We start from the raw sequence: 26,597 nt of genomic DNA, 5'->3' as shown, positions 1-26,597 counted from the left end.
GTGTTTACCTGCTATGAGAGGAAAACGCTGAAAGAAAAAGTTGGGAGAGGGATACAAAGCAAAAGAGCTTTTTTCAGCTGCTGAAATTCACGTGTGACCAGACAGACAGATGAACCAAGATAGGAGTTATCTGAAATAAGTCTTCTTTTTAACCACACCGTACGCATACCAGAGACACCATCTGCACCCTCATTTGAGCTAAGATTAAAGTGAACGCAGACAGCCAAGCTAATAAACTATTCTAAAGCTAATAATTCGTCTTGGGCAATATAATCTGTAGAGCACTATAACAACCAAAGCTGCTAACAGCTTCCTTTTTAAAACAGTCAAGGTACTATTTCAGAAGGGAAGCACTTTGAGAACTACTGGCAGTTCCATAAACCATTCCGTCCACCTACAGAACTCAAACCAATTTGTGCCAGAGCCATTAGAACCCATCTTCCTCAGACCCAAATACCCTCGACTCAGAAATCAGCACATATTGTTACTGGAAGTTTACACCTCTCCCATTTTTCTAGGCACAAGGATTTATATGAAGCGTATCATCCCTGCCCGCTCCTGTTAAGAAATGACACTGAAAACAACAGGACACCTGATAAAGAATTCTGTGCACAGCATTACCTACAATTGCAGAAACTGGCAGAGTAGTTTACAAAAAGAAAAGTCACATAAAAGCAAATAAACCACCCTTACCAACTATTACTAAAACTTATTAAGGAAATGAACATCAAGCCTTATTTGCCTGTTTTGGAGGTGGCTTATCATTTAGATCACTTTCCTTTTATCAAACACAATTTTCTCAGCATGCCTCACAAAATCGTTTTGGAAAGGCACCACCAGCTCAGCTCTTCCAATTGCATAACAAGAGTCTCACCTGAAAAAGGAATCAGAGATCATACAGCAAAACTGGATGCCCTCCCCCTCTTTGAGGCATACATTAGGGGGCAAAGTCTACTTAAAAACAATATTAAAGAATATATTTGAGAAACTTGTGCAACTGCCCTCTGTTTTGGCCATTTCACCTCCCTGCTTTGTACTTATTTGCTCGTACCACGTAACAGGGCACGTGGCTCATGCTCTAAGGCTCAGAGATCTGCAGGATTGCGGCTGGGAACCCCTGTGCTACTTGCAAAGGGAGGGAAAGGAAAGTCCCTGCTGACCAGGAGCCTGACCTAGAAGGCCTGCAGCCACCTGAGCGCTCCTTACCTTGGCAAAGAGAAATAAAATATTCATGCCCTGGCTCCAGCTACACTGTGACAAGCCATTTTCCAACACTTACATTCCTGTGAACTACAGCACCCGTCCTACAAGTGATTTTCAATGAGCACGGTAATAAATGGATCTTTAATATGGTGCAATATTAACTCAAATTTAAATATTTACTATGCAGTTTGCATATTTTATGTGTGAGCATGCTCCAGAGACACCTTCAGCTGCTTGTTTTCCTGGTCCACCATCTTTGGTGACAAACAGCACCCATGGCAGAATTGCTTCAATGCACCCAACCAGCCCTGGGAGCAAGGGGATGCCCTGACAGGTGACACACACAGCTGCACCACCACAGCTGCAGTGGACAGATGAAAGATTCACAGTGGTATTTTACCATAGCTCATGGAATTCTGCACTCTGGGGCAGGAAGGATTTTGCTTTGAGGCTCAAACTGTTTCCCAAGGCCAGCAGCTTACACTGGATGCTCTGTGGGCTCAGGGAAGCACGCAAACATCGTCTGAATTCAGGATACCATTCTGAAAGATTTCCTTACAATTTGCCATAACTGATGCAGAGAAGCACTCGATCACAGTCTACACAGCCCATAATAATATCCTTTGATCAGAAGCACAGCACTGGGAGCAAGAATCCCTATGCTTACGAGCAATTTTGCAATACAAATATGCAAAACATCACAACCCATCAGGGCCAGAACACCAACACCTTGAAATAATAGCTTCTCTTCAAACAACAGTTTCTCAATCCTTCCAGCACCGAGGGAATGCCTTCCTGCAGGTTCCTTGCTATGCACTGCACACATTGTGTGCTATTACATATCGTGCACCTTTTCTCTGCCTTGCTAGGTCCTAAGGTTCAGACATATCAAAGCACCTAAAGGACCTAATTGCCTCTTTTTTCCCTTTTCCTCTTTTTTTTTTTTTCCTTAAACAAGAAGAATACGAAAGCAGATTCTGAAGCTGGTCCTTGTTAGCAAGCCCATTTTCATCTCTTTAAACTCAAAGAGAGTAATTCCCTTGAAAATTGTCACAGCATTTTGGCAATCCATAAAGAGGAAGTTCAACAGCCTTAGGTCACTAATCATAACTACAGCAGATACAGAGCATAAATTACGTCTTAATATTTCACAGTAGTGAATCGTGTATATTCTTTTATCTTAATTACTTGATTCTTTCTATAAATCAAATATTCCAGATGGGTTTGCAGCCAGTAGGGTGTAAACAGCTGCAATTTCTTTCTCTTGAGCATTCCTGCTCCATCCCTTTGCTTTGGTGCAACTGCCACATTAATTGTTCATCCTCCCACACTGCTGTACTGGTGCAAGTGGCCTCACTCTAACCAAGGACTTTCCACCCATGAAGCTGCCAATCATTTATTTATGCAGCAGATAGAGCTGCTCTAGCATTTCTTAGATCCTCCAAGCACCTCACGAAGACACACGTTACACTAAGTCGTGCACACAGGATGCAGACTTCCTAAGATGATCGCTCTCACCATAATGCAAGCACTTGGGTGTTACTAAGCTATTTGAGCAAAGTTCATCTGAATCAGACATCACTGGCATTGTGACTGCAAGTCACAGCAGAAGGGAAGGATCATTTCCTCCCCCAGTCATCAGTATGAGACATTGCCAGCAACAGCACCTTTAAAATTCAGTGTTGCAAGGAACTAAATTCATTATTTGACCTGCCAAAACCCTCACGCTGGCTGTGACTAGTAATGAATCCACTTCATGGAAACCTTAACAGTAAAAGAGAGCAAACAACACTGCACAAATACTGCACTGCAAACGTTCCAAGAGCAAGACCCTGAAGTTCAACAGCCTTACTGATGTGCCTTATAGAAAAGGATCTGTAAACAGAACAAGCCTCCTTACAGCTGCTAGTCAGGTCTTACTTACAGCAGCCCAGAACACAGCCTGCTGTGCTGCTCCTACTAATTGCTTCCAGCAAGGATCCCACATGCACACCAAGACCAGGACACAGGGTTTCCTCCTGGAGTGAGGCTTGTCACCTTTTCCTGTGAGCTCTGAGAACTTCCAGGACATCAGGGTGCACTTTATGCTCCTGCAGACAACTATTGAGCATAACATCACTTACAGCTCTCACCGTGCCTTACCTTTAAAGATGGCCCTTACGTTTAGACAGGTTTCTGCTCTCTTTGATGCTGTAATTACAATCAGCATTTTACTACTTGAAAAAAGGAAGTTCTCCAACCAAAAGGAAAACATTGTTTGTTTTGCTCAGCGTCCCTTGGGTGTATCAACAGTACCTCCAGGTGCATGGATTAAGAGAAGCTTTACAGAACAACACAGACTGTGTATTTTCCAAAAGGAAAGAGCTCAAATTTAAGATTCGCTCAGCAACAACTTTTTTTTTGTTGTTTATTTTAACACTTTTGCGTTGCTTTTATCTTTAAGCCGGGCCAATAAGCAGGACCTTGAAGGAAATGGCTTTTAAAAGAAAAAAAAAAAAGCAAAACAAACCAGAAGTTCCGCTTCGACAGCAGAGCAGGATACTTTATGTGCTGCTAATTTAATTAAGAGGTTTTTTTTTTTTCCTTTTAAATACCCTCCAATGGCCCAAAACGAACGCAGACTGATTTAAAAATCAATCATTTTAATCAAAATTACAAGTTCAAATTCTCCCTGGATTGGTGTTCAGTGACTACAGAGTCAAAAACGCACATCCATCACATGCCTTCCTCTCCCTTGCTCCAAGTCCCAGGCTGGGAGAAGAATGGCTTACCTCATTTATACAACACACGAGCGTTTCAGGCTGTGCAGTCAGGCAGCCATCCATTCCCTGCACCCCATTTACGCTCTCCACAAAGGCCCCAGGTAGAATTTTCCAGGGTCACCAGGCAGAGCTGAGCTGGTGCATCTCACAGGTGCTGCACGAGGGCAGAGATGCTGCCTCCTGCCACCCAGAGCAGCCATACAGAGAGCTGTTCTCTGCTGTTCTCCTTCCCACGTACCAGCATCTCTGCACCTCTCACCAGCAGGCTGACGCAGGCCCATCTGAAGACCTTCCCCAGTGTTTTCTAACTGTACTAAATCAACACCCTGTGACACAGCGCGGCGTGCCAACCTTAAATCTACAGAGAACAGCCCAAATAATCACTGCCTTTGAGAAGAGACTCACTCTGCACAACAATCACACAGCAAGAGTGGGGCAGCACCTGGGAACAGCCCCTCACAGCAGGGATGGGAAGGAAGCAGGCAGTGGGGAACACAGAGCAGGTGCCCAGAGCACGCCTGCTGCCACGCAACGCCCAGCTGGGGGACCACAACCAGATCCTTATGGGCACAGACAGCAGCCACCGACCACACAGAGCCACAAACACACAGCTGTGCTACCCAGGGCTGGAGGGGAACGTGCAGCCAAGTGACATCTCCGTGTCTCCCAGCAATAGCCAAGCAAGCAGCGAGGGATGGGATGCACTAAGATGTAGCCATCACTGTGACATCTCCCTTTCCCTACGGAAAACCATTTTGAAAGTGGGAAAACAAATGTCCCTTAATGAATTATCTTCACGGGCTCATGAAGCATAACAGTGTATCTTTGGAGACTGAGCAGGGACACAGTGCTCAAGTACCCCCAAATGACCAGAGAGAAAATTTCCAACTGCGGTAATCCTAAAGGTCAGAAGCGTTATTAAACATGACAGATGCCCTCACTATTCAACACCAGAGGACACGGCTAAATTTGTTCTAGTTCCATCTTCTCTTGCTACATGTAAAGCAGCAAATGAACCATTTAATGCATATTTTTTTTTAAAAATAGAAATAACGTTTTTTCTCTCTCCATGTTTTAAGATGACAACTGCTGATTTATTTAGCAGACAATTATCTCACTCTCAGGTGTAGGAAATAAGCTTCACTCTGCTACAAGGGAACTAAGCAGTGCAAAAGCAGAAGGTGCTGAGGTCTGCACCATTGTGAGAAATGCCTTAAAAATCTCAAAAGTCAGACACACAGAGGAACCACTTCTATCCTACCTCCAGCCAAGCCACTGCTTTCATACGATGCACGACGTTGTAGGGAATGGAGGCATGGGGAGCATCAATGGGATTTATTTCAATCGTTCCTTCCTTCTTCCCTTTCTACTTTTAAATTAGGAAAAATAACAATAGCAATTTTGCAAGATGATCACAGCATTCCACATTCAATGCTATTTTTGTCCCTGCTGTTCTCACAATTGCCCTTCCTGTCCTACGCAGGAGTCAGCTCTCAAAAGCCAACAGCTTCACCCTGACAGGCAGCAATCCATCGCACCACTGGTTTGCTCTGAGCTCACCACGTGCTCCCTTTGGGGGTACACCTGGAGCCTGTGCCCTCAGCTGCCCACTGGTGCAGAACATGCAGGATGAGAGCATGGGTTATTCTCCAGGATTAGTTTTTTTTCCATATGTAACCCATAAATGGTACGGCCTGGATTTCAGTTGTACGGAGCGTGGGCAGATGGAGGGGAATGGTGGAAGGGCTGGATTCAAGCCCTAAAATCACGTACAGACAGTCCTCGCTCCCAGCTGTTTAATCCTTGTTCTCAACAGTGTTCCCATCTGCCTGAAACCCCAAATGTGAACGCTGTCTCCCCTTCCAAAAGGCAATGATGCTGTTGTGACATAGGACACCGTTCCACAGGAAATGAATTCGGTTGCAACGGGGCACTGCACTGTCAAATCTATGCAGAAAAAAAAACCAACAGAACAGAAAACCCCCCAAAATCCTCAATGCTCTTGACTTGACAGTAAAATGCCATGGATGGAGATAGAGATGGCTGCCAGCACAGCACAGCTCTGTGAGCAGCTCTGCAGCCCAAGACACGCTGGCTCAGCTCTTGCAGGAGAGCCGGGCTCTGCCCTGCCTTCAGAAAGCAAACAACAGGAGCAAGAACACTGCTTTATTTTTCTATCAAGTTCAGTGAACATTAACCCCCAAACCCAGAGCAGCCTCACTCTTCTTCCTACAGCTCAACCCCAGCTGAAAGGCATTCCCAACAGCTTGCTAATTTAACACACCAAAGGCAGGCAAATCAATTTGGCACTTAAGAACAGCCTGATGCTACACACACACTTTTTGTTACACGGACGTGAGGAGCCCTCACCCTATTGCACAGCACAGCTCCAATCTGTGCAAAAATTCCAAGTGTCATCTGGGCAAAAGCGAATCACAAATCTATCAAGAAGCATTTTAAAAGGGAAGGGAATTATCAAAATGGATTCATATGCATCTGGAATGATTTAAATACAAAATGCCCAGCAAATCTCCCCGCTCCGCTGACAAATCACCAGCTGAGGTAAATCCCAGATAATGAAACATTGCAAGAAAGGCTCTATTTAATAATTTAGCTCCTGTCAAGGAGTTTGTATTGATTCTTGTTTTCGGCACAGGGAGAGAATGTTATCTTCAGCCTTACAGCTCAATGACAGCATCAGTGAATTTAATCACCGTGCAGCTCCTGCCATGCAATCCTTAAACTGTCACCTCTGATTCTCCATCATTCCTCGCTGCTCCCCTCCGAGCCCCCCACGCCCACATTTTCATACTAATCTCCTGCCCCACGCGTGCCCCTCTGTAATCACAGCAGCATTTCAATCTGCTCCACATTAGACGTAACAGCCAATCTCATTTGCAGTCTAAATTCTGGAGCTTAAATAATTCAGTGCTCCTTCAAACGTCTCACCCATCCATCCGCCTCCCGGCAGCGCACAGCCCGGTGTCCTGCAGTGCCCAGGGTGAGTGCAGGATGGGAACCGGGGGAGAAAGGACATCTTTCAGCCGGTCCCAGCTGCAAAGGGGAGACCCACCTGGAGAAGGCAGAATCTATATTCATCAGCAGTTTTTTCCACACCAAAATGGAAAGGTCAGGCTGCCTCGTAACCGGCCAGGAAAAATTAGCCGCAAATTAATTCAGCCGTGGTTCGGGAACAGAACATCAATTCATCTACAAACACAGCGAGGCTTTTAAATACATCAACGCTTGTGGCTACAGCATCCTCACCCAGATATTTGCATTCAAAGCATCAGCGCCTATACAAGCACAGAGAGTGCCAGATCCCTGCTGTAAGTGCTGCTAACACACGGGGCTGGATGTAGGAAGAATACAAAGGAGAGGAAGCACACACCGCATAATTTAGAAAAAACAGATTTCTTTTCTTCTTCCCTCTTTATTCCCAGCGAGATGCAATCCTTTCCATTTTATAACCCTTTGGATCACAGTAAAACGATCCCAGAGGCCCTCACAGACAAGGTCATCATACACAGATTTTCTATTACAGGGCACTAGCGGCTCTTCACAACTGTCTTTTTATGCACTTCTGCCTTTCCATCCCGACTATAAATTGCTACAGGGCCCTGGGGCAATCCAGCTGCACGCTCCATTCAAATCAGGCTTCAAGGAGAAAGCAGCGCCGTCAAGATGCTTCAATCAAGTAAACACACAGGCACAAAGGGCAACCGCATCACAAATAATAATGTTTTCTTTCATAAGGCAAATTCACCATTTTTCTGCTTTAAAAGCACCGCAAGTTTCTCTCTGATGCTCAGATTCAAAGTGGAGCCCATTAGCATTTTAAATGTGACACCAAATTAAGTTGAAACATGATAAATCAGAAGCATGCTGCTAAAACCCATTTGCCGGTTGGGCTCTCGGAGGAAAAAAGGAAAACCTGAAAAAGGAAATCTGGGCTCATTTATCAAACACTGGAAATTCATATCAAGAAAGGTTTAAACAGGACAGGATTAGAGAGCAGATTTATCATGGCTATTACTAGCAGAGGGCAAGGTGTATTAGCCTGTGGCACGGATGCAGGCAGCTTGTTAGCAGCACCAGCAGCCGCTCGGTGCTGGGCTGGGGGGCACAGCCATGTGTGGCTGCTGCTGACCAACCTCCTGGTCCTTCTCCTGCTGTTCCCCTTCTGCAGACCCCAGTTACTCAAGCAGCACGAGGTGCTGCAGCAGGAGCAAAGCTTTCAGTCCAATGTGAGGTCACACGTGTTTGCAAGCTCTCAGCACCCCAGGGCTGTGCTGTCAGCAGTGCACAGCGCTGCTGGGCACAAACCTGAGCATCCCCAGCATGAAGCTTAAATCACACTGAAACCAGTGCTACCTCATCAAAGCTAAATTAACAAAAAAGCCCATTAGTGAAGACATCTGGTAGAGTAAAAAGAAAAAAGTTCAAGTAATAACATTGTCTGGAAACCTGTACTTTTTTTTTCCCCTCCCCCTGCAGCTCTATTACTGCACTGTATTAGATCTGTGCCTCTCTGGAACTTAATAGATCTGCACAGAGGAAGCTCTGCCAACTAGATCTGGTTCAGATCAGGCTACAGCGGGCTTGGCAGTGTTCTTGGCCTCTACAGAACAATCAATAACATTCCCTTTTATGCTGGGTTCTGCTGACTGTCAAAGAGCTCACAGGCTTCCTAGAGAATGCCCTTCTACCACAGGCACGCTTTGCCACGACCACCACATCTCTGCCACTGCATCACTGTCCCCAGCACAGTATCTGAGAGGTGGTGGCAATCTTCTGGAGATGCTGACACATGGAACAAATGCAAAGTTTGTCAAAATCCATGCAGCCACTGCAGGTTGCTCTCAGTGCAGCTAGTGCCCACCAGAGATGCAAGAAGTGCAAGTAAATTCTTAATCATGCAAAGGCAAAATGGATTAGAAGGCAGAAACTGAGAAGTATGACCTAAGAAAAGAGATTTTAATCTCTTGGCCGAATGGAATAAGGAAGGACACAGGGTTCAAGAGAAACTGGACCAAGCTTACTCTTGTTATTTGACCAAAAAATGAAGATAGACAAATCTCTGCATGTTTTCCCTTCCACCCTTCCCCCATCCATCCCCAAATCCTACAGCTTCTAAAGCCAAAAGGCCCCTGCACTGGGCAGCTGCTTTCTGAACCCAGCACTCAGATCTCAGCATGCAGCCAGAAGCTGCAATGTGCACACCAGTTCTCTGCCCCCAGCACCTGCATACCATCAGCTTTCTAAAGCAAAGTTCATGCAGATGAAAATAGCAGAACAGCCCCGAGACATTATACCTTCAGAACACTGTTACCTCACTCCTGACTCCCTTTGCTTGATTCCTAAGCAAGCACAGGGTTTGCTTGGATCCTAAAGTAAGACTGAGCTAGAAAGGATTTGTATATTCAGAAGGGGAGATTTTCACAGCAACTGTCGTGGAGAGGCAAGGCTAAGTAAAAGCAAGTGGATTTGTACCTGCTGTGTCATCATCCACCAAAAAAAAGACAAATGAAAGCTCCCCTAAGGGCACGTTAGTTTGTATCCTGCAGAACCTTTCATATCACACTGTTCTGAACAACAAAAAAAAACCTTGAAAATTTGACTATCACACCTTTTCCTTTTAAAACGCAAGCTTACATTCCTCCTAAGTGGGGAAAAAAAAATGTAAAAACCCAGTTTTGCACCTGAACAGCGTGTAGAGCAATAGGAAGGGGAGGCTGAGTCGTACACACAGCCAAAAACTTTTGCTTTATGATAACCCAAATGATAACGTACTTAATTAGCAGGCGACATTTCAAAGCTGTTGACTTTTTCTTCCCTGCTCCACTTGACACGCTGAGCTAAAGGCAAAACAGGGCTGTGTTCCTGTTGCTATCTGGCACTAGGAGAGGAGAAATCAAGTGTCCTTTCCACTGTACAACTTTCCTCTCCCCAGCAGTAAAATCAACAGTGACAAATGCACTGAAGACTCATCTTTGCACCATCAGCATCAAAGGGCTTTGGTGGCTTTTTGCTCTTTTTTTCGGTTTTATCATTTCTACAAGATTTTTTTTTTAACATATTATGTCAGTAAGAAAAACCCAGCAGGCAAATTAAAGGAATTAGAGTAGGCAAAGGAAAACAAAGGAATGATACTATTTCCATGTGAAAATGCACTAGATTGCCAGCAACACTGATGTCATATCCTTTGCCTACTGAAAACTAAAACATGGTGCAAAATGCCCGCACAGCTCTGCAAACAGCTGTAACTGCTGCATTAGACCAATAGCACCAAGCAGAAACTTTAGCTTTTGCTGTTAACACCCCGGGGAACTAATGCAACTCAGTGGTTGCTGTTCTGGGCAGGTTTTGCTGCTTCATAATTCCATCCCAACACAAAGGGACCTGCTGATGGATGAGGGTTGTCTAAGCAGGGCTGAGCTCTGAAGGCAGGGCAGTGGGACGTCCAGCTGCAGGTCACACGCTGATGGTGCAGACAGCTCAGCACAGCCTGTGCTCCCCCAAACCCACCAGCAGCCACTGCTGTCCCATCCCAACCGCTGCTCCCACCAGCAGAGCTGGATCTCCTATGAGTTACAAACCCTTGTCACGAAGCAGAGCACAACTTGAACTCTACAGCCTGATTAACTGCAGCTGCACGAGCGCAGATCTCAGCCTTAAGAGCAGAATGACTCTTTCAGAAGCTACTGGGATGACTGGGGAGCTGTGGGACGAGGCACAGACCACCAGGCATTGCACCTCACTGAAGAAGGGGTGGGGAAAAGGAGGAGGAGGAGGAGGAGATGTGAAAAATGTTTCTTACCAGTTTGAAGTCTTGAATGCTGCAGATGAAATACGGCGTATTCGGCCGGCGGCTTTCAATATATACGCAATCTTTAAAAAAACAAGATTTTAAAATAATGGAAATTAACTTCTGTACCTCAAAGAAAGAACATGAAAACAGGATAAATTAAAAACAGCCTATGCTTGGAAAGAGCCACCATTTCATTTGCATAACATAATTTATTCCAAGTGTGATCCATAAATAGAAACTAGATGCTTTATGATGATAAATAAGGGAATTAGCTGCATCATTTTGATTCGAGCAGACATTTTGCTAGGAAAACAAAAGGAAGTCATATGAGGCCCATTCTGAACCTGGTTAATAAAATGACCACGTCACAGCCTATGAACCAGACCAAAGTAAGACGGGAAACTAATCAAATCTTTTGTGGTTAACCTGGTATTAAGGACCCAGCACCAACATATTTTCTCTAATTGTAAAGAAAACCAAGGCAACCCATCGCAGATGAAATGCAGCACACTGAATTAGGTTTACCTCGGGGAAGAGCTGTGCTTTCTCCAATTACATTTGACACGACAGAAACAGAGTCATTATTTTGGCTTGCTTTTGACAATCGGAGACCCTACAAGGTTGCTGCAAAATAAGGTATTTAAAAAAGCCTCAGCAATAAGTGCTCCAGAAGCAGTGCCTCAGAATGAAACTACCCACAGAGGAGAAAGAACTGCCTGATTAAGGATAGCGACCTGAGAAAGCCATGCTCCCCCAGCCAAGCAGCTATCCAAGGGCAGCCCTGGTGGTATCTGCTGCCCTCAGAAGACACAAAGAACCCCAGCTGTTCTGGGAGGGATTCCCCCTGAACCTCAATATTTCTACAGAGAAATATTCAAGTCTTAGAGTGTCAGAAGATGCATTTGGAAGCACAGCTAACACCCTGCTTCACAACCTGGCATCCTGTTGTGCTTACACCACAGACACCCATTTCTGCCACCCTGGAGGTGTTCAAAGCCAGATTGGATGGGGCCCTGGGCAGTCTGGTCTAGCATTAGGTGGAATGGTGGTGGCCCTGCATGTGGCAGGGGGTTGGAGATTCATGATCCTTGAGGTCCCTTCCAACCCTGGCAATTCTGTGATTCTGTGACCAGAAGGGAGAGCACGAAATGGCTCCGGCTTCTCGACTGCTCACTTCACGTCTACGTATGGAATTATTTTTCCTTCATCTTCCTTCTCTGTATCTTCACCTTCCTCGATTCTCAGTCTCAATGTAAGTGTGCAAATCTGGGACAGCTCGGTTTGCACACCCAGTGGAAGGAATTGCAGCACGGAGGCGTTTTGGTTTGACTGACCCAGGCTTTCCGTGCCGCCCTGGAGAGATGCTGGTCTGCAGGAGGTTACAAATCAGGTTGGTGTCAGAGCACATGAGCATCAAAGCCAGGCAGAAGGTCACCTTGATTTCTGCACTGCAAGGAGCTCCTCGCTGACAGCCCCAGCTTGCCTCAGCCCCATCCCCAGAGAGCCAGCAAACAGCTAAAAGCAATCACTTCAGCTGTCACCCAAACCCTGCTGCGACAGCTCAAATGGCTCAGGCTTTTAACAGAGAAATGGGAAAAGGTTACCCAGGCCTTCCTGTTCGTCAAAAGAAAATCCCCTGAACACAACTACTACTTAGTGGTAGGCAATTCCTTGAATTAAAAAGCCTAAAGCCACGGAGCACAAGTTCCCAGAAGAGATCTCATCTCATACAAGCACAGACATGTGTGTGAGCACCCAGACCATGGGAGAGCATCCTCCTCTCCTCCCTCCAGCAACGAATCCCCGCTGCCCATCGCAGCCATGGCAGCAGCTAAGCAAACCTGCAAGTGCCAAATTCCTGCATCCAACACCATCCAACAGGCTTCTTCACCAGGCCAGCCTCCATCCATCAACAAACGCTCTGCTCATCGTTTCACAGCAGCATTTAATAAAGTTAAATGAGCTTGATTAAATGGGTTTCTCTTTTAAGCTGGAAATATATTGCTTATTTTACAATAAGAATCAAAGATACAGGATTAGGATCTGGATTATTCATTGCACCAGTGTCAGCAACAGAGGACACACACCTAACAGCTCCAGCACTCCCCATCACCCTCAGCAGGCCAACTTCATGTTTGTGCTGCTGCTTTTTACCACCTGCGATGTGACAAACCAAACAGCAAGAGTCTCTAAAGAAACAGCAACTCTGTGGATGCTAAATGCACTAAAATTTTGAGTTTTTTTCATTTTTAATAGGAGAATTATAAACATTTTTAAACAACCACCTCCAGTGTCTCTGTGCAATTACGCAGAATTACACCCATTCAGACAGAGCAAAATTTGCCTCTCCCAAATGACCAATTTCAAGCTCCATATTTTCAAGCTAGGATAGTAGCAGCTGTTGCAACAGCATGCATATGTGCATTTTAAAAGCTTCAAATATCATATATGTAATCAACCATCAACACCAGAAGAACTGTAAGCTACTTGACTCATAACTCACGTGGTACTTTTTCCCCCAAATCCTTCAGCTCCCAACAGAGACTCACAGCCTCCTGGGAGCTGAGACCAAACGCAGCTTCTGCACTCCTCCTACTGACCCTGTGTGCTTCAGCTCAGCTTCTCCACTGCTGACAGCCCCAGGACCACACCACCCCTGCAGCACTTTGCCACTCCCCAGCTGACCATTCTGCACACAAAGCCTTGCTTGCTCCAACCAGCGAGTGATTCGGCTGCGTGGCAAAATGGATTCTCACTCCTTTGTAGGAAATTCTGCTGCATTCACTGGGGATAAAGAACTACAAGGTGGCAGATAAAAGAAAATTATGACCCTATTTTTCTTAATATCAGTCCTGCAGGCCTCGTGCTCCGGATGCTGACAAGCAGCACGCTGAGCAGGGAGAAGCATCGCTTTGCAACGGCCCCACAAAGCCAAGGAACACAACCTGGCAGCAACCATGGGCAGAGCAAAGCCTGACTCATGAGTTCAAGGAAGAGAGGCACACCTGGCTGCCCGCCAGCAGCAGAAACAAAGATGACATCCCCATTCAGATGCCTGCAAAGCAATCGAGGCCGTGCAGATAAGAAAACAAGTTAATCCAGGTATAAAGCAATGTTACCAAAAGATAGAAGCTGGAAGAACGCCAGAAAGGGGAACAGTTATGGATGCGTCCACATTAGCCACTCAAAGCTCACCTTAAAATGCAATTACTTGCATTTACCAGAGATCCAAACCACAAATACATCATTTTGAAGAAGAGCTCTGTGGACCAGGTGACAAAGGAAAGCTGCACATCGTTTCCTAAAGGCAACAAACCCACATGGCTAAGGCTTATGCCCACAAAACACCTTACATGGGTCAACAGCAGCTGCTCCCTACCTGACTGCACTGCCACGTGCTGCAGCACCTTTGCTCCACTGCCCAGAGATTGTGTAACACCTGAGCTCCAAACAGCTGCAGAGAGCTTGTGCACAGACATGAATCACATCAGCCAACTCCCAGCACCCCATTTATCCAAGAGGAGCACCTGAAAGACTTGAAATCAGTTATCTCAACACCTCTCGTTCTAGGATGGGATTTCACAACGTTGCTATATTTCAGACACATACTATTAATCTTTTCTATTAACAATCAGTGTTTTCCACTTCATAAAGCCCAACAAAACCCAATCTGACCGTAAACATCTTTCTATACATTTCTACATTTGAACACACTTCAGTGGCACAGAGGTTGCTCATCAGCAATACATAATCCCACGACCACTGATTTACCAACAAATACTGCCTTCCCCACTGCAAGGGCAACAGAGAGCAAGAAATCCCATGTTTCCTGCACAGCCAGTGGGTCTCACTGCCTGTCTCCATTTGCTTTCTATCCTATGCTGTGTAAAACCTCCCACTGGAGGCGAAGGATTTCTGTGACACATGGCAGGGAGTCATTATGCCTTTGGGCTTGTGACACTCACCAGATGTGCCCTGGTTCTGAAGGGTTACTTTAATATTCCCACACTAAAAGCTGCTTTTAAAATTAGAGCTGGCATACACAGATTGAAAGATCTTTTGCTTTAAAAAAAAAAACAAAAAAACAACCTCATTGAGCACAGGGACCTTTATCAGCTTAAATGCAGCAGCTTACGTTGCAGCCATCTCCACAATTAATCCTGTTGGGTTTCAGCTAATGAGGGAGCACTTGCGCCATCCAAGTAAGAATGGTGCAGGTGCCCTGCAGCACAAACTTCCAGGAGATTCCTCAAAAGCCACTGGCAAGGCATCGCCCACAGCCTCAGGAGGAAGTTTTTCACACAGAGGGTGGAACAGATTAACCAAGGAGGCTGTGGATGCCCCATCCCTGCAGGCATTCAAGGCCAGGCTGGATGTGGCTCTGAGCAGCTTGGGCTGGTGGTGATTGGAGACCCTGCACACAGCAGGGGAATTGAAACTGGATGATCATTGTGGTCCTTTTCAACCCAGGCCATTCTATGATTCTGTGATTCTCACACAACAAGCACACAGACTGGTGCACACCCAGATCTGCCATCCCAGCAGCTCTCTGGTCACATCCCCTCCCTCACTTTGCTTTCCTTTGGATGTTCCACATTAGAGTCACATATTCTGAAAGATAATGCACCAGATGTGCAGTCACTGCTAAGCACAACATGAAATCAGACAGAGCCGTGCAGGCACCGAGTTCCACGAGTCCAAGCATCCACTAACAGCAACTAGCAGAGGCAGCAGGTCCAGCAAAGCAGTGCAAGCACCTGTTCCACAGTCATCCAGCCAGCATGAAGCCATACTCCATGTGTGCCTGCCCCTCCTGCTCTACCTCCATTAACACAGAGACAGGGAGGGGAGCGTTCCTTTACAAGCCCTGTGCAGCAGCTCTGCTCCACCATCACCATCCTGGGCTTGGGAGATAAAAAAGAAAGGACAAAATGAAAAGGAAAAACCTCAACTGTTCCTCAGTGTCCTAAACATAGATTCCCAAATGCCTGAAAACAAAGGTCAGTAATGGAAACTGCAACACACCGCTTTAATGCCAGCCACAACGAAAAAACACATTGGGAACGCTAGATACGTGGTTTTATCTAGAAAAATATTGCAGCTGACAGGTCGGGAGCTGTGCAGTTGCCTCTCTTCCCCCGTATGGCTGACAGCAAACAAATTGCAGTGCTGATCTCGCACTGTCACTTCCTGCTGAGCAGATTTCAAGCAGTGCTGCTCGCTCCCCGGCGCAGCGCCGCGCGTCGAGCCCTGCTCTGCAATAAATGGCTCGAGCAATTTACTGTGCTCATTTGAGGCTCGCAGGAGTATTCCTGATGCCTGGACTGTAGTTCTTATTTGGCAAATGATTTTATTATAAACTGGTATCATAGCGAATCCATTTTCTTTAAAGGGTTTCTGCTGCTGTTTAATGGACTGTCAGTATAATTTAGATTTCATCTATTTAAACTCATTCAAGCCTGGCTCCTGATTGTACAATAAATGGAACATATTTCTATTCAACAAAATTAATGACAGTTAATTGTAGGCTGCAGTCCCCAGCTTTATATAGGCTCAGGCACGGGCTGCAGCACCTCCCACACCACTGAATTCTCCCCACAGCAAAAGCAAAGGGGCTGTAGGTGCTCAGCCACCAACTCGGCCCTGGGGATCCTCCCACCTGAGAGTGGGCTTTTCTTCCTCCCAGCACCTGAAAAGGGAGGAAGGGAGCCATGAACAGTGCAGTCTATTCCACAACGGCCCCAAATCAGAACCCACAGCTACAAGTCATTCCATTCCATTTCTTCCTGCTAAGTGTAAAATTGCAATTTTACAATTCCGCAGGAAAAAGGAAAAAACATCTTTTCCAACTTCTCAACAGATCTCAAAAAAAAAACTCGCCAGAACTTCAAGGTTTACAGAAGATACATATTCATAACACATCTATTTATATACTTGAATTCTGGCATGCCCACCTCTCTCAGCTGGTAAAGCTGTCAGAATAAATAGGAGGCAGCACCTGGAAGGCTGACAAGCGCCCGAGCCATGTCAGACAGGAGCCAGTCACTGTCAAGGAACGAGCCAAATCCCCGCGCTTCCATCCTGCTGACACTCAGCAACCCAAATACCACCGAGCTGCTTATCACAAAGTGCTTCCTCCCCCCCTCCCTCTGTTTACTCTGTTACAAAACTGGCTGGTTGTCTGATAAAGCTGGTGGGGGTTTCCAGATGAAAACAACTATGTCAGCAGTTTCCTCAGTTACAACAATGCCAAACGTGCAGGGAACAATTCACAAGACAGAGCCAGGAGTGAAACAAAGCTCTGGAATTTGGAGGCCTGAACTGCTGCTGCTATGGAGGCGGGAGGTGGATGGAGAGGCAGCAGAAGGGCATCCCTGTCCCACCAGACCCCAGCAATACATCACTGCTCCACTGCAGCTGGAAGCAGTGCTGGCCACGCTCCATGGGATGGAGCTCAGCACCAGGGCTGCACGCCGGCCCCAAACGTGACCCTGGTGCTTCTTGACGTGACAGAACAACAGCATCACACTGTGGGCTCCATGCCCGGCTGCTGACATGGACACACACTTCAGAGTCCAAGCTTTCCCTTTGGAAAAGGGCCAAACACTGTAACGCAGAACATATCCAAATGAAAACCATGTAAGAACTCCCTTGGATATGTTTGGTGACAACTGAGCAGTGGTATTTTGCAACAGTATCTGACCTGCAAATCCAGCCTCCTCCATTCTCTGACAACAGCTCACCGAGTCAGCAACAGAAACACAGAGGAATCCCAAAGTGACATCAACCTGCAGCTCTAGAAAAGCCCACGCACATGTCCAGTTCTATCTTCCAGCAGCAATATCTGAACATTGAACAGCATCGGGCCGTACCACAAGAAACATCCCATGGAGCAGCCTGGAACACCTATGGCATACAAAGAAGTGCTGCAGTGCCACATGTGTTCCCACAGCCACAGCAAGAGGAAGGGCTGAGTGCTCAGACAGGAGCTGCCAACACTGAGCTGCACCTCACAGACTGCACTGCTTCCAGGTCCACCTGCAGGCTTCCTGCTCATTAACATGGGCTCACACACCTCTGCCATGGGCAGAGAGGGAAATAAAACAACTCCTGGCTACTGCACTCACTTAAAGGGCTGTGGCTAAACAAAGGCCAGTATCACGTTGTCACTGAACTACAGAGCTGGATATTTTAACTGGACATAGGAGCAGATGCCAGAAGGCTGCCAGCCCACGTGGAGAAACACACGGCATAACCACAGATGGATGCTACTTAGAGACATCCTCTCACTGTGCTCACACTGCACAGATGAGGTGCAGCTCCTTTGCCTCGGTGCCCTCCCAGCTGCACAGAGCACTCACATCACTTCAGCATCAGCATGGCCTAGGGAAAGATGCAGTCAGCTAACGCCTGGCTCTCCCAGCAGCAGCATTTCACCTTCCATTACCTCACATCAGCTCCTCTTGCTGAGGCGTTGTTTACATAGCTACTGATGTCACTGCAGAAACAGATCCTCATCAATCCTTTTAATCCCCGCAGATCCCTTTAAATGTTCCTACATAGGGAGAGCAAACAGTGCTGACCTGGTCCACAGGTGACACACCAAGCCACCTGCTTCCCAAACCAGCCCAGACCTCCACCCAGCTCAGCTTTCCCAGTGCAGACTCACAGTGCCATCACAGCAATGTCACGACAGAACGGCACCAGCAGAGCCATCAGGTGCACTTGGGGAGCACTGCTCAGCACCAAACCTCAATTCACTCTGTGCAACAAGAGTGACTTTCTTACCATGACAAGAATAAGGTGAGAACTGCCAAGCAAATAAAACCAGAGATGCGAAAGGAACTGGAAGGGAGGTTGTGGAAATGGAGGGGACAGATGGGGATGTGGGCCAACAGCTTTCAGGACAGATCCATGTGAGTGCCAACACAGCCGAGGAGATTAATTGCACAGTGTCATCTCTAAGCTCTACTCAAATTTAGATGCATGGTTTAAAGCTATGCATATGTTCATTATGTCCGTGCAAATTAATAAGAACAGTATTCGCACATTAACACGGCAGCATAACCTGCTTGAAAAAAAAAAACACCAAGGATCTTGATGATCTATTTATTTGCAATTACTGTTACTCAAATACAGGTGCTGAGCTTAGCACAAAGAAAATCAAGTGCTGGATTAACTGCTGCACAGCAGACAGAGGGAGATTGCAAGCGAGGGCTTCACCGGTACAAAACACAGACCTTCAGCATCCCTCCTGATCACATCAGAGTATTTAAGAGATGGAATCAGACAAATGGAAAAGATTTCCCTTCCCTGAAGCCCTGAAGACGTAGGCTGGAGACAGCTATCCATTCTGCACGCACCTTTAACATTCATCTTTCTAATCCTTGCTGGGTGAGTCTCATTGACTTAAATTCTCTTCACCTCTTCCAAATTGCATGTAATTTATACCTTTAGTTACACACACATCTCCCTATATATAACCTCCTAGCCAGAAGATGTAAGATTTTCTTCTGCAATATGTACTATAATTCTTTTAGAATATATATTACGCACTGAAGTGTGAATTCAGAAGCTTGCTCCTGTTAGGAAGATATATTTTAAATTAAAAGTATTACAAAATCTTAAACAGGTCCATTATGGTCTCATCCTTGCTCGCACCCCTCCAGCACTGCACTGACCAAGCACATGCTTGCACTGCTCCTGCAGACCAAAACAAGAGACAGGTGCCAGTGTTAAAGCACAAGGAGCAATGGGACAAACAGTACAGCTCCTGGGCTGCTTCCTACTGAAATAAGGTAACACCAAGGTAGAAAATGCAGAAAGAAAATGCAGACCTCTAATTCATCCATATGAGAGCTAAGTATCTCAGAGAGAGAATCACACACATGGAAAGGGTGCACAGCCACCAGCATGGGCAGCTACACTCCACACACAGGGCTCCAGCCATGTCTGTACATGGAGTTTTCTCTTCTGAATGGATTCTTGTGTGGGGACACAATAAATGCTATCTGCTCCCTCCTTCCACAACTCTCCTGCAAAGGTGCAAGCTGTGCTTCCTGCTGCCCTGCAGAGAAACCTCCAGCCAAGTGCTGCTGCATCAGTGGTACACAGAGCACTGCAGCTCCTGAACAAAGCACTAATTCTCCTCCAATCTGCTACAGAATGAAATTGAGAGCACTGTGATTTTCCATCTTAATTTTACGCCAAGTCTTTCCGCGATGAAAGCCAGCATATCGCATTGTACTGCTGGGCCCACACAACAGCTGTTCCTAACATACTTGTATTTTTCATCCTCTGACACTGAAAATAAGATTGCTCCAAAGCTGATCCTTAGGCAGGCTCCCTATTGCTACTGCTCAAGCAACAGATAGCACTCAGCAACAAGCCCTGACGGAGAGGAAAAGACCATTTCCAATTGTTCCAAAGACGTCAGCGGAGCATTGCAGTAGGTAAGCTGTTCTGACAAACATCAGTTTGTGGTTTGCTTCCATGTAGAATGACCAACTTCTGCACCCAAGAATGGGCAGCCCTATTTCAGCACCCATGTGTACAAGAAGCACTTGAGAGCATTTCCTGCAACCATACCTGGATGGAGCATTTCAACCACTTACATTACTCGCACAATGACATTTTAGTACTTGAGATATGCAGCACCTCATAGAAAAATCAGACAAGCTTTTACCTCTGTAGTTTCCATGGATTTTATTTGGAATTCATCTGATTTACTCCAGCAGCAGTACTGTATCACAGCAATCACCTGACAAAGAGCAATATAAAACTAGCAGAGCCCCTAAGCCAGCACTCTGAACAGTACAGTCCAAGATAATATTCCTCGTGGTGAAACAAACAACTGCAATTAACTACTAAAACACAGCACAGATGAACACAGACTTTTTTTGCTCAAATAACAAGCAATACAACCAGGTGAATAATCTCTGCAATTTTACTTTCAGGAAGGAGTTAGCTGGCAGCAGCCACAAGTTACATCTTAAAACCTTACATGAGACTGAAAACCTCACGTGAACTTTGCAGCAACTGCATGGCACGTCCAAAGACATCCAGAGCATAATGCAAGCTTCTCACTGCTGTCCTCACACCCAGACCTGACACCAGTGGTTTTGCTCAGTATGCACGTTGCTGTGCACAAGCATTAGCTAGCTATCGGGAGGGCAGGGAAAGCTAATGAGATAATGGGTGTGAGATCTTAACTCACCTGATTTACTCTTCAAGGAGAAGAGATGAGGATTTCAACAAACAAAATGGATCTGCAGAACAACTTAGAAATGGGGGAAAAACGTCACCTCATCCAACCTCTAGCTCGGATAATGTCTAGTTTAAAGTTCAGACCAATGTGCACAGTGCACAGTCCAATTTAAAATTCTTGGACACAGTTAATGGAGTAGAAAGTGAAAAAGGTGGCTCATTCTTAAAGGAAAGCTCACATCCATCTCAACAAATGCGTCCAGGTCTGGAGCCCCCAGTACAAGAAAGACAGGGAGCTGTTGGAGAGGGTCCAGAGGAGGGCCACGAAGATGATCAGGGGACTGGAGCACCTCCTCTATGAGGACAGGCTGAAAGACCTGGGCTTGTTCAGCCTGGAGAAAAGAAGGCTGCGGGGTGACCTCATTGCAGCCTTCAGTACCTAAAGGGAGCCTACAAAGAGGAGGGGAATCAACTCTTTGAAAGGGTGAGTGACAGCAGGACAAGGGGAAATGGTTTTAAGCTGAGGGAAGGGAGATTTAGGTTGGACGTCAGGGGGAAGTTCTTTACAGAGAGAGTGGTGAGGTGCTGGAACAGCTGCCCAGAGAGGTTGTGGATGCCCCGTCCCTGGAGGTGTTCAAAGCCAGATTGGATGGGGCCCTGGGCAGCCTGGTCTAGCATTAGGTGGGATGGTTGGTGGCCCTGCGTGTGGCAGGGGGGTTGGAGATTCATGATCCTTGAGGTCCCTTCCAACCCTGGCAATTCTGTGATTCTGTGAAATGGGATATTACAACACGTATCTGGAAAGCTTTGCACGTGCACCCATAATAACGTGGCAACCTGCCCCCATACAACCACAGCCTGGAGTAGGAAGAGAGCAGAGCACAGCGTGTGCTGCAGCCAGCTAAGTGCACAAACAGCTGCAAGGCAAACGTAACACGGGAACTTCTTACCTCCAGGCCTGTACACAACGTCATCCTCCGTGATGAAAGACGTGATTTCACCGTTGTCTGTTCTCTCGTATCGGGATTTCTTCTTGGGTGGTTTCTTTTTGCTTTTCTTTGTGGACTCCTCCGTGGTGGCACTGTTGTTGTCATTGTCCTCATCTTCGCTGTGGTCACTCTCTGCATAATTCTTGGCACCTCCTTCCAACGTGCAGCTCCGCCGAGGACGCGAGTTCTCGCTCTCCCTCACCTTATCTCTCTTGTCTCGCTCCTTGTCCCGGTCTCTATCCCTGTCCTTCTCTTTGTCTTTGTCTTTTTCTTTGTCCGCTGTCATGATTCGCCACGTGCCTTCTTCTGTCCTCTCACGGCTGGGCCTCCGTGAAAGGTAGACAGTGAGCCTGGGCTTCAGTCTTCTGAATTTCTCACTCAAATCCAGGAAAAATTCAACCACTCCAACAACCCCAGCGTTTTAAAAAGGTTCTTGAAGGAGGAAGGGGAGGAAAAAGGGGAAAAAGCCCGTGTTAATATTCAGCATTCTTTCGATTTCTGAAAATACCCATTAAAACAAGAGAAACCCACACCCCAAAGTTACTTAGTACAGAAAATACAACGCTGCAAATACAGGACAGCCCCTGTGGAAATGACAGCTTCACCCACCTTCCCAAAAGCAGAGAGAGTGGTTTTACAACCGAGCTGTAACCCAGAGCGTACAAGAATGAACGAACTGAAAATAAAACAGTACTTAGAAAATTTGCTTCTCCACATATCATGCTTGCTTTACCACTACCAGAAGACAGGGAGGTGGATTTTATAAGCCACCAGCTTCACACACTCAGTTTCCTGCTGAGGAATAGAACAGGAAGAGATAATCCTATGCTTTTACCTCCTTGATCATTTAATCAATACTCTTAAAATCAACTGCATTATTTTTTCCTTCGGTGGAGTAAGCAAGCCTGGATTAGCTGTTGCAAGAGAATTGGCAAACCTTGTCCTGTAGGCCAGGACCCCCTAAGCACAGCCAAGGGCACAGAGGGGCTGCCCCCACCCAGCTCCCCCCACTGCCATCCCCAGCAGCCAAACTGCAGGCCAAACAGCACTGGCCCCGTGCAGCCACGTCCCATTATTCTTTTCACTCAAAATGGAGTTTCCTTCAAACGCCCTCTCTGTTGCTCAGATCAAAACGACCCTGCCTGCATTCTGCACGCTACACCTCGCAGCAGCAGCCAGCAGCACTTTCTGTCTCCAGAGAGCCTTCTAGCAGCTAAGATATCTATCTTCCCATGGTCATCAATCCAGGGTAAGAGCTGGGAAACCCATCATTTTGCTTTGCAGAGAACAAAAAAGAAAAAAACACAAACCAAGAACAAGCAGAGAAGTACTCAAAACACTTCACACCTCTTCAGAAAGGATACCTGATACTCTCTACAAGAGAATGCCACTGCAGCAAGTCACATAACCCGCATCTTGCAATTATGGTTTGTCCTCCTGCAGCCTCTATTACTCCTCCCAGCCTCTATTATTCAAGCTGCTATCCTAAAACACAGTCCAGTCCCATCGTACACTGCAGATTCTGTACCATTCATAAAAACAGAGCAGCTGTAACTCGAACTTGTGTACTAATTGTGTACCAACCCCATTTCACCAGCACCCAACACACAACTCCCCAGGATGCTGCACTACTACCAGCAATGACAGTGCTGAGCAGAAGGCTGCAGCACCTCCAGCACAAAACATGGGACTTAACGGGGCTGAATGCCTGCATGTTAAGTGCCTGGAAGCACACTGAGGAAAGTAAAGGACTATTTTGGTTTTTAAGGAGGCTGTGAAGCTGTGTATTTGAAGCCTACGACGTATTCCTGGCCCTGCCGACTATTGCTTCCAGCAATGGAAACAGCCACAGAGACAAATTGCTGTTACTGATATAGTTCAGGCTGGAGCTTGAATCTCTCGGGCATTTCCTGAATGAACCAATCATCCAGGTAAGAAACGATTCTATTTGCTTTCCTCCTCACAGCAGCTGCCGTCGTTCTGCTAACACACAGGGGAACCCAGTGCAGCTCCAGGAGAGACGGCCACAATGAACCTGTCAATTGCCAGGGAAGTTGCAGGGATAGTGATAGCAACAGTCCGTAGAGACTCAATAAGAAATGTCTTCCATTTCTAGAGGCTAGGAAACTCCTCAATAGCAAGCTTGAGGATTTGTCGCTTTCCCTCCCCCCAACCCCTTACTGTTGTTACAACATAATTAAGAGAGCAAATAATCATTTATTTGGAATGAAAACAAATTACCTCCCCGGGGCTATCTAAAATTCCAAGCAGTGGTGTCTCAAGCCATGTACAGGAGATCTCTGTTGGAGCCTAGAAACTGCAGGATACACAGGATGCCCCACAGGTTTTAATCAGTGGCCTCCAGGGATGGGGAAAAGCCAGCTGTGTGGCGCTGCAGCTCACAAGGACTCAGCTTCTGGGTTAGGAACAACACTGAATCCTAACAAAGAAGTTCTCCTTTCCTCCCTTCCTGCTGCTTCTCATCGTGCCTGTTATACTCCTCATCCTCATCATATATGACTACAACCTCCAGTTATTAAAACTAGAATCCTGTTTACAGATTGATTTGGGAGAAAATAAAACAACAGAAGGAAGAGAAGAGTCACAGTGCCAGTTTTGTCTTGTTCTCAGTGACACCAAGAATGAGGGAGAAATAAACCCAGAGCTGATGGTAACTGACAGATCATTCATCCGTATTAATTCAGCTGCATCTTGAAACATCCTGAGGTCTCTCTCAGATTCTTGAAATCTCAAGGAACCAGGAGGAGTTGTGCAAAGAATCTGAACGAGCAGCCACCACTGCACTGCAAGCTGCTCCTGCTCGTCTTGGTTGCAAAAGCAGATTTCAGCTCTACGGAGTGGAGCATTAGGATGCCAGAGGAGCAAAGAAAAGCTTTTCAGCTATCACTAATGAAGCCATTATTACCACAGAAAATATTCAATAATCTTTCATCCAAGCCATGACCCAAACATGTTTTGAAGATTCCTGGATATATTTTGCCCCCTCCAGTGAAATACAGCCCATATACACCCACAAATAACTGCACAGCATTACTGCCAGAGAAGCTCTGAGAAACGAGGCCAGCTCTGGGCACTGAGCTGCTGACCTGGCCCAACCACAGGCAGCTCCGTGGTTATTCCATGTCTGCACCTGGAAACCATTACCAGGGCAAAGCACTGCAGCTCAGTGCACGTTAACACCAGCCGAGAGGTTTAAATACCTGAAGAGTCGGGTTTTAAAGATAATGTGAAAACAAATCCAACAGAAATGCCATGAGGCCAGAACAGGGAGGCAACCAACCAGACACAGCAACCAAAAACATGAGAAGAGCTCCTTAAGCACGCCAGGCAGATAAATCTTTTGACAAGACTTGCTTGGTGACGTGTTAGCAGCCTTCATAAACACAACAGGACCATTCTTCTCTGAGCTCTCAGTCTCGTCTTGCAAGATAGAAAGGCACTGTATTCCACAAATATCAGATTAAAGGAAGCATGCTCTGCAAATGCCAGAATTTCAGGTCTTTCCAAGGAGTTTTTCCTATTCTTACATCCAGGAAGAATTCTGGAGGTTTATATACTTGTTTTTAGTGCAAAGGACTAAGCAACAAGAACTGACCCATGAAAATTCCCCCATACATTGGTAAGGTATGAAGAACTGCCTTAAGAAAACCTTCAAGATGCTTGGTGAGAAGGGAACATAACAGCACTGGGGATGGGAATCTCAGCTCCATCAGCCACAGCACAGCGCTGAGCTGCAAGCATCCAAACAGCTCCAGTGCTGCGTGTCAGACATGCACCCTCCTGCCTCAAACACACCCCAGGGCTGCCTGCACACGGCTCTGCCTCCCTAACATCCCACCCCTAGGCAGAGCTCATTAACAGCACCAAGGGCTGACCTCTCTGCTAAGGCATGCAGTTTAACCTTTCTGTTCCAGAAAAGGCTAAGAGGATCTGTTATCAGCTTTCCCCCACATTCTTCCCCTATCTTCTGTTTGCTGTTGAAAACGGGAGTTGCAGGCATTCAGGTGACCGAGTATTTTGGGAGCTCATTCCACTAATAATGTGGTCAGCAATGAGCTCGTTCTCTTCTTGCTTTTCTCTCCATCCCAAAACAACTGTAAGAGACTCACTTTAAGAAATACCTCTTAGCAGTGGCTTTCCCCATCTCCTTCACTTGCTCCGAGTTCACAGCACAAACACAGCTCTGGAACACCTGGCCCAGCAATGGTCATTACAAGTTCCATATTTACAGTTCAGAGCTCCTGTGAGCCATCTAAGCATGCACAGGGTGTTCATTCACCTGGAAATGCTCTCCACTCACCATCCCATCAGCACACAGCAGAACACAGGCCCTCCATTGCAGCTCACAGCTGAGATGCAGTCACAACCAGAGGAAAGGCAGAAACCCACCACGTACCTCATGGCAGACCACAGCCTTATGTTTTCCCCTCACTACCTGCAAGAAGACCTAAACTCAGCGAGGAGTGAGAACAAAACACAACAGCTCTCAGCACAGAGGCAGGACTGAAAGGCCAGGGATAAAAAGTAAGGTGCAATTATCAGCTATTACCTCCCCCCAGAACTGCTGGCCCATATTCACAGCAGTGACCTGAGATGAGAACACCC

At 46.4% G+C, this 26,597-nt stretch overlaps 1 protein-coding gene across 4 annotated transcripts in view; it reads right to left on the bottom strand.

Moving 5' to 3' along the window:
- RERE (arginine-glutamic acid dipeptide repeats) overlaps positions 1-26,597 on the bottom strand; it is a 167,013-nt gene that overhangs the window by 94,020 nt on the left and 46,396 nt on the right. For all 4 annotated transcript variants that reach the window (XM_031613497.2, XM_090123046.1, XM_031613499.2 and 1 more), the window contains exons 2-3: positions 21,933-22,403; positions 10,786-10,856 (exon numbers count right to left, since the gene is read on the bottom strand). In XM_031613497.2, coding sequence (XP_031469357.1) covers positions 10,786-10,856; positions 21,933-22,257 — 396 coding nt within the window. In that variant the 5' untranslated portion in view covers positions 22,258-22,403. The remainder of the gene's footprint in view (positions 1-10,785; positions 10,857-21,932; positions 22,404-26,597) is intronic.

Source organism: Phasianus colchicus, chromosome 22 (genome assembly GCF_987193195.1).
Source record: "Phasianus colchicus chromosome 22, bPhaCol1.hap1.1, whole genome shotgun sequence".
NCBI lineage: Eukaryota > Metazoa > Chordata > Aves > Galliformes > Phasianidae > Phasianus > Phasianus colchicus.
This window is presented reverse-complemented; position numbering and strand designations above follow the sequence as displayed.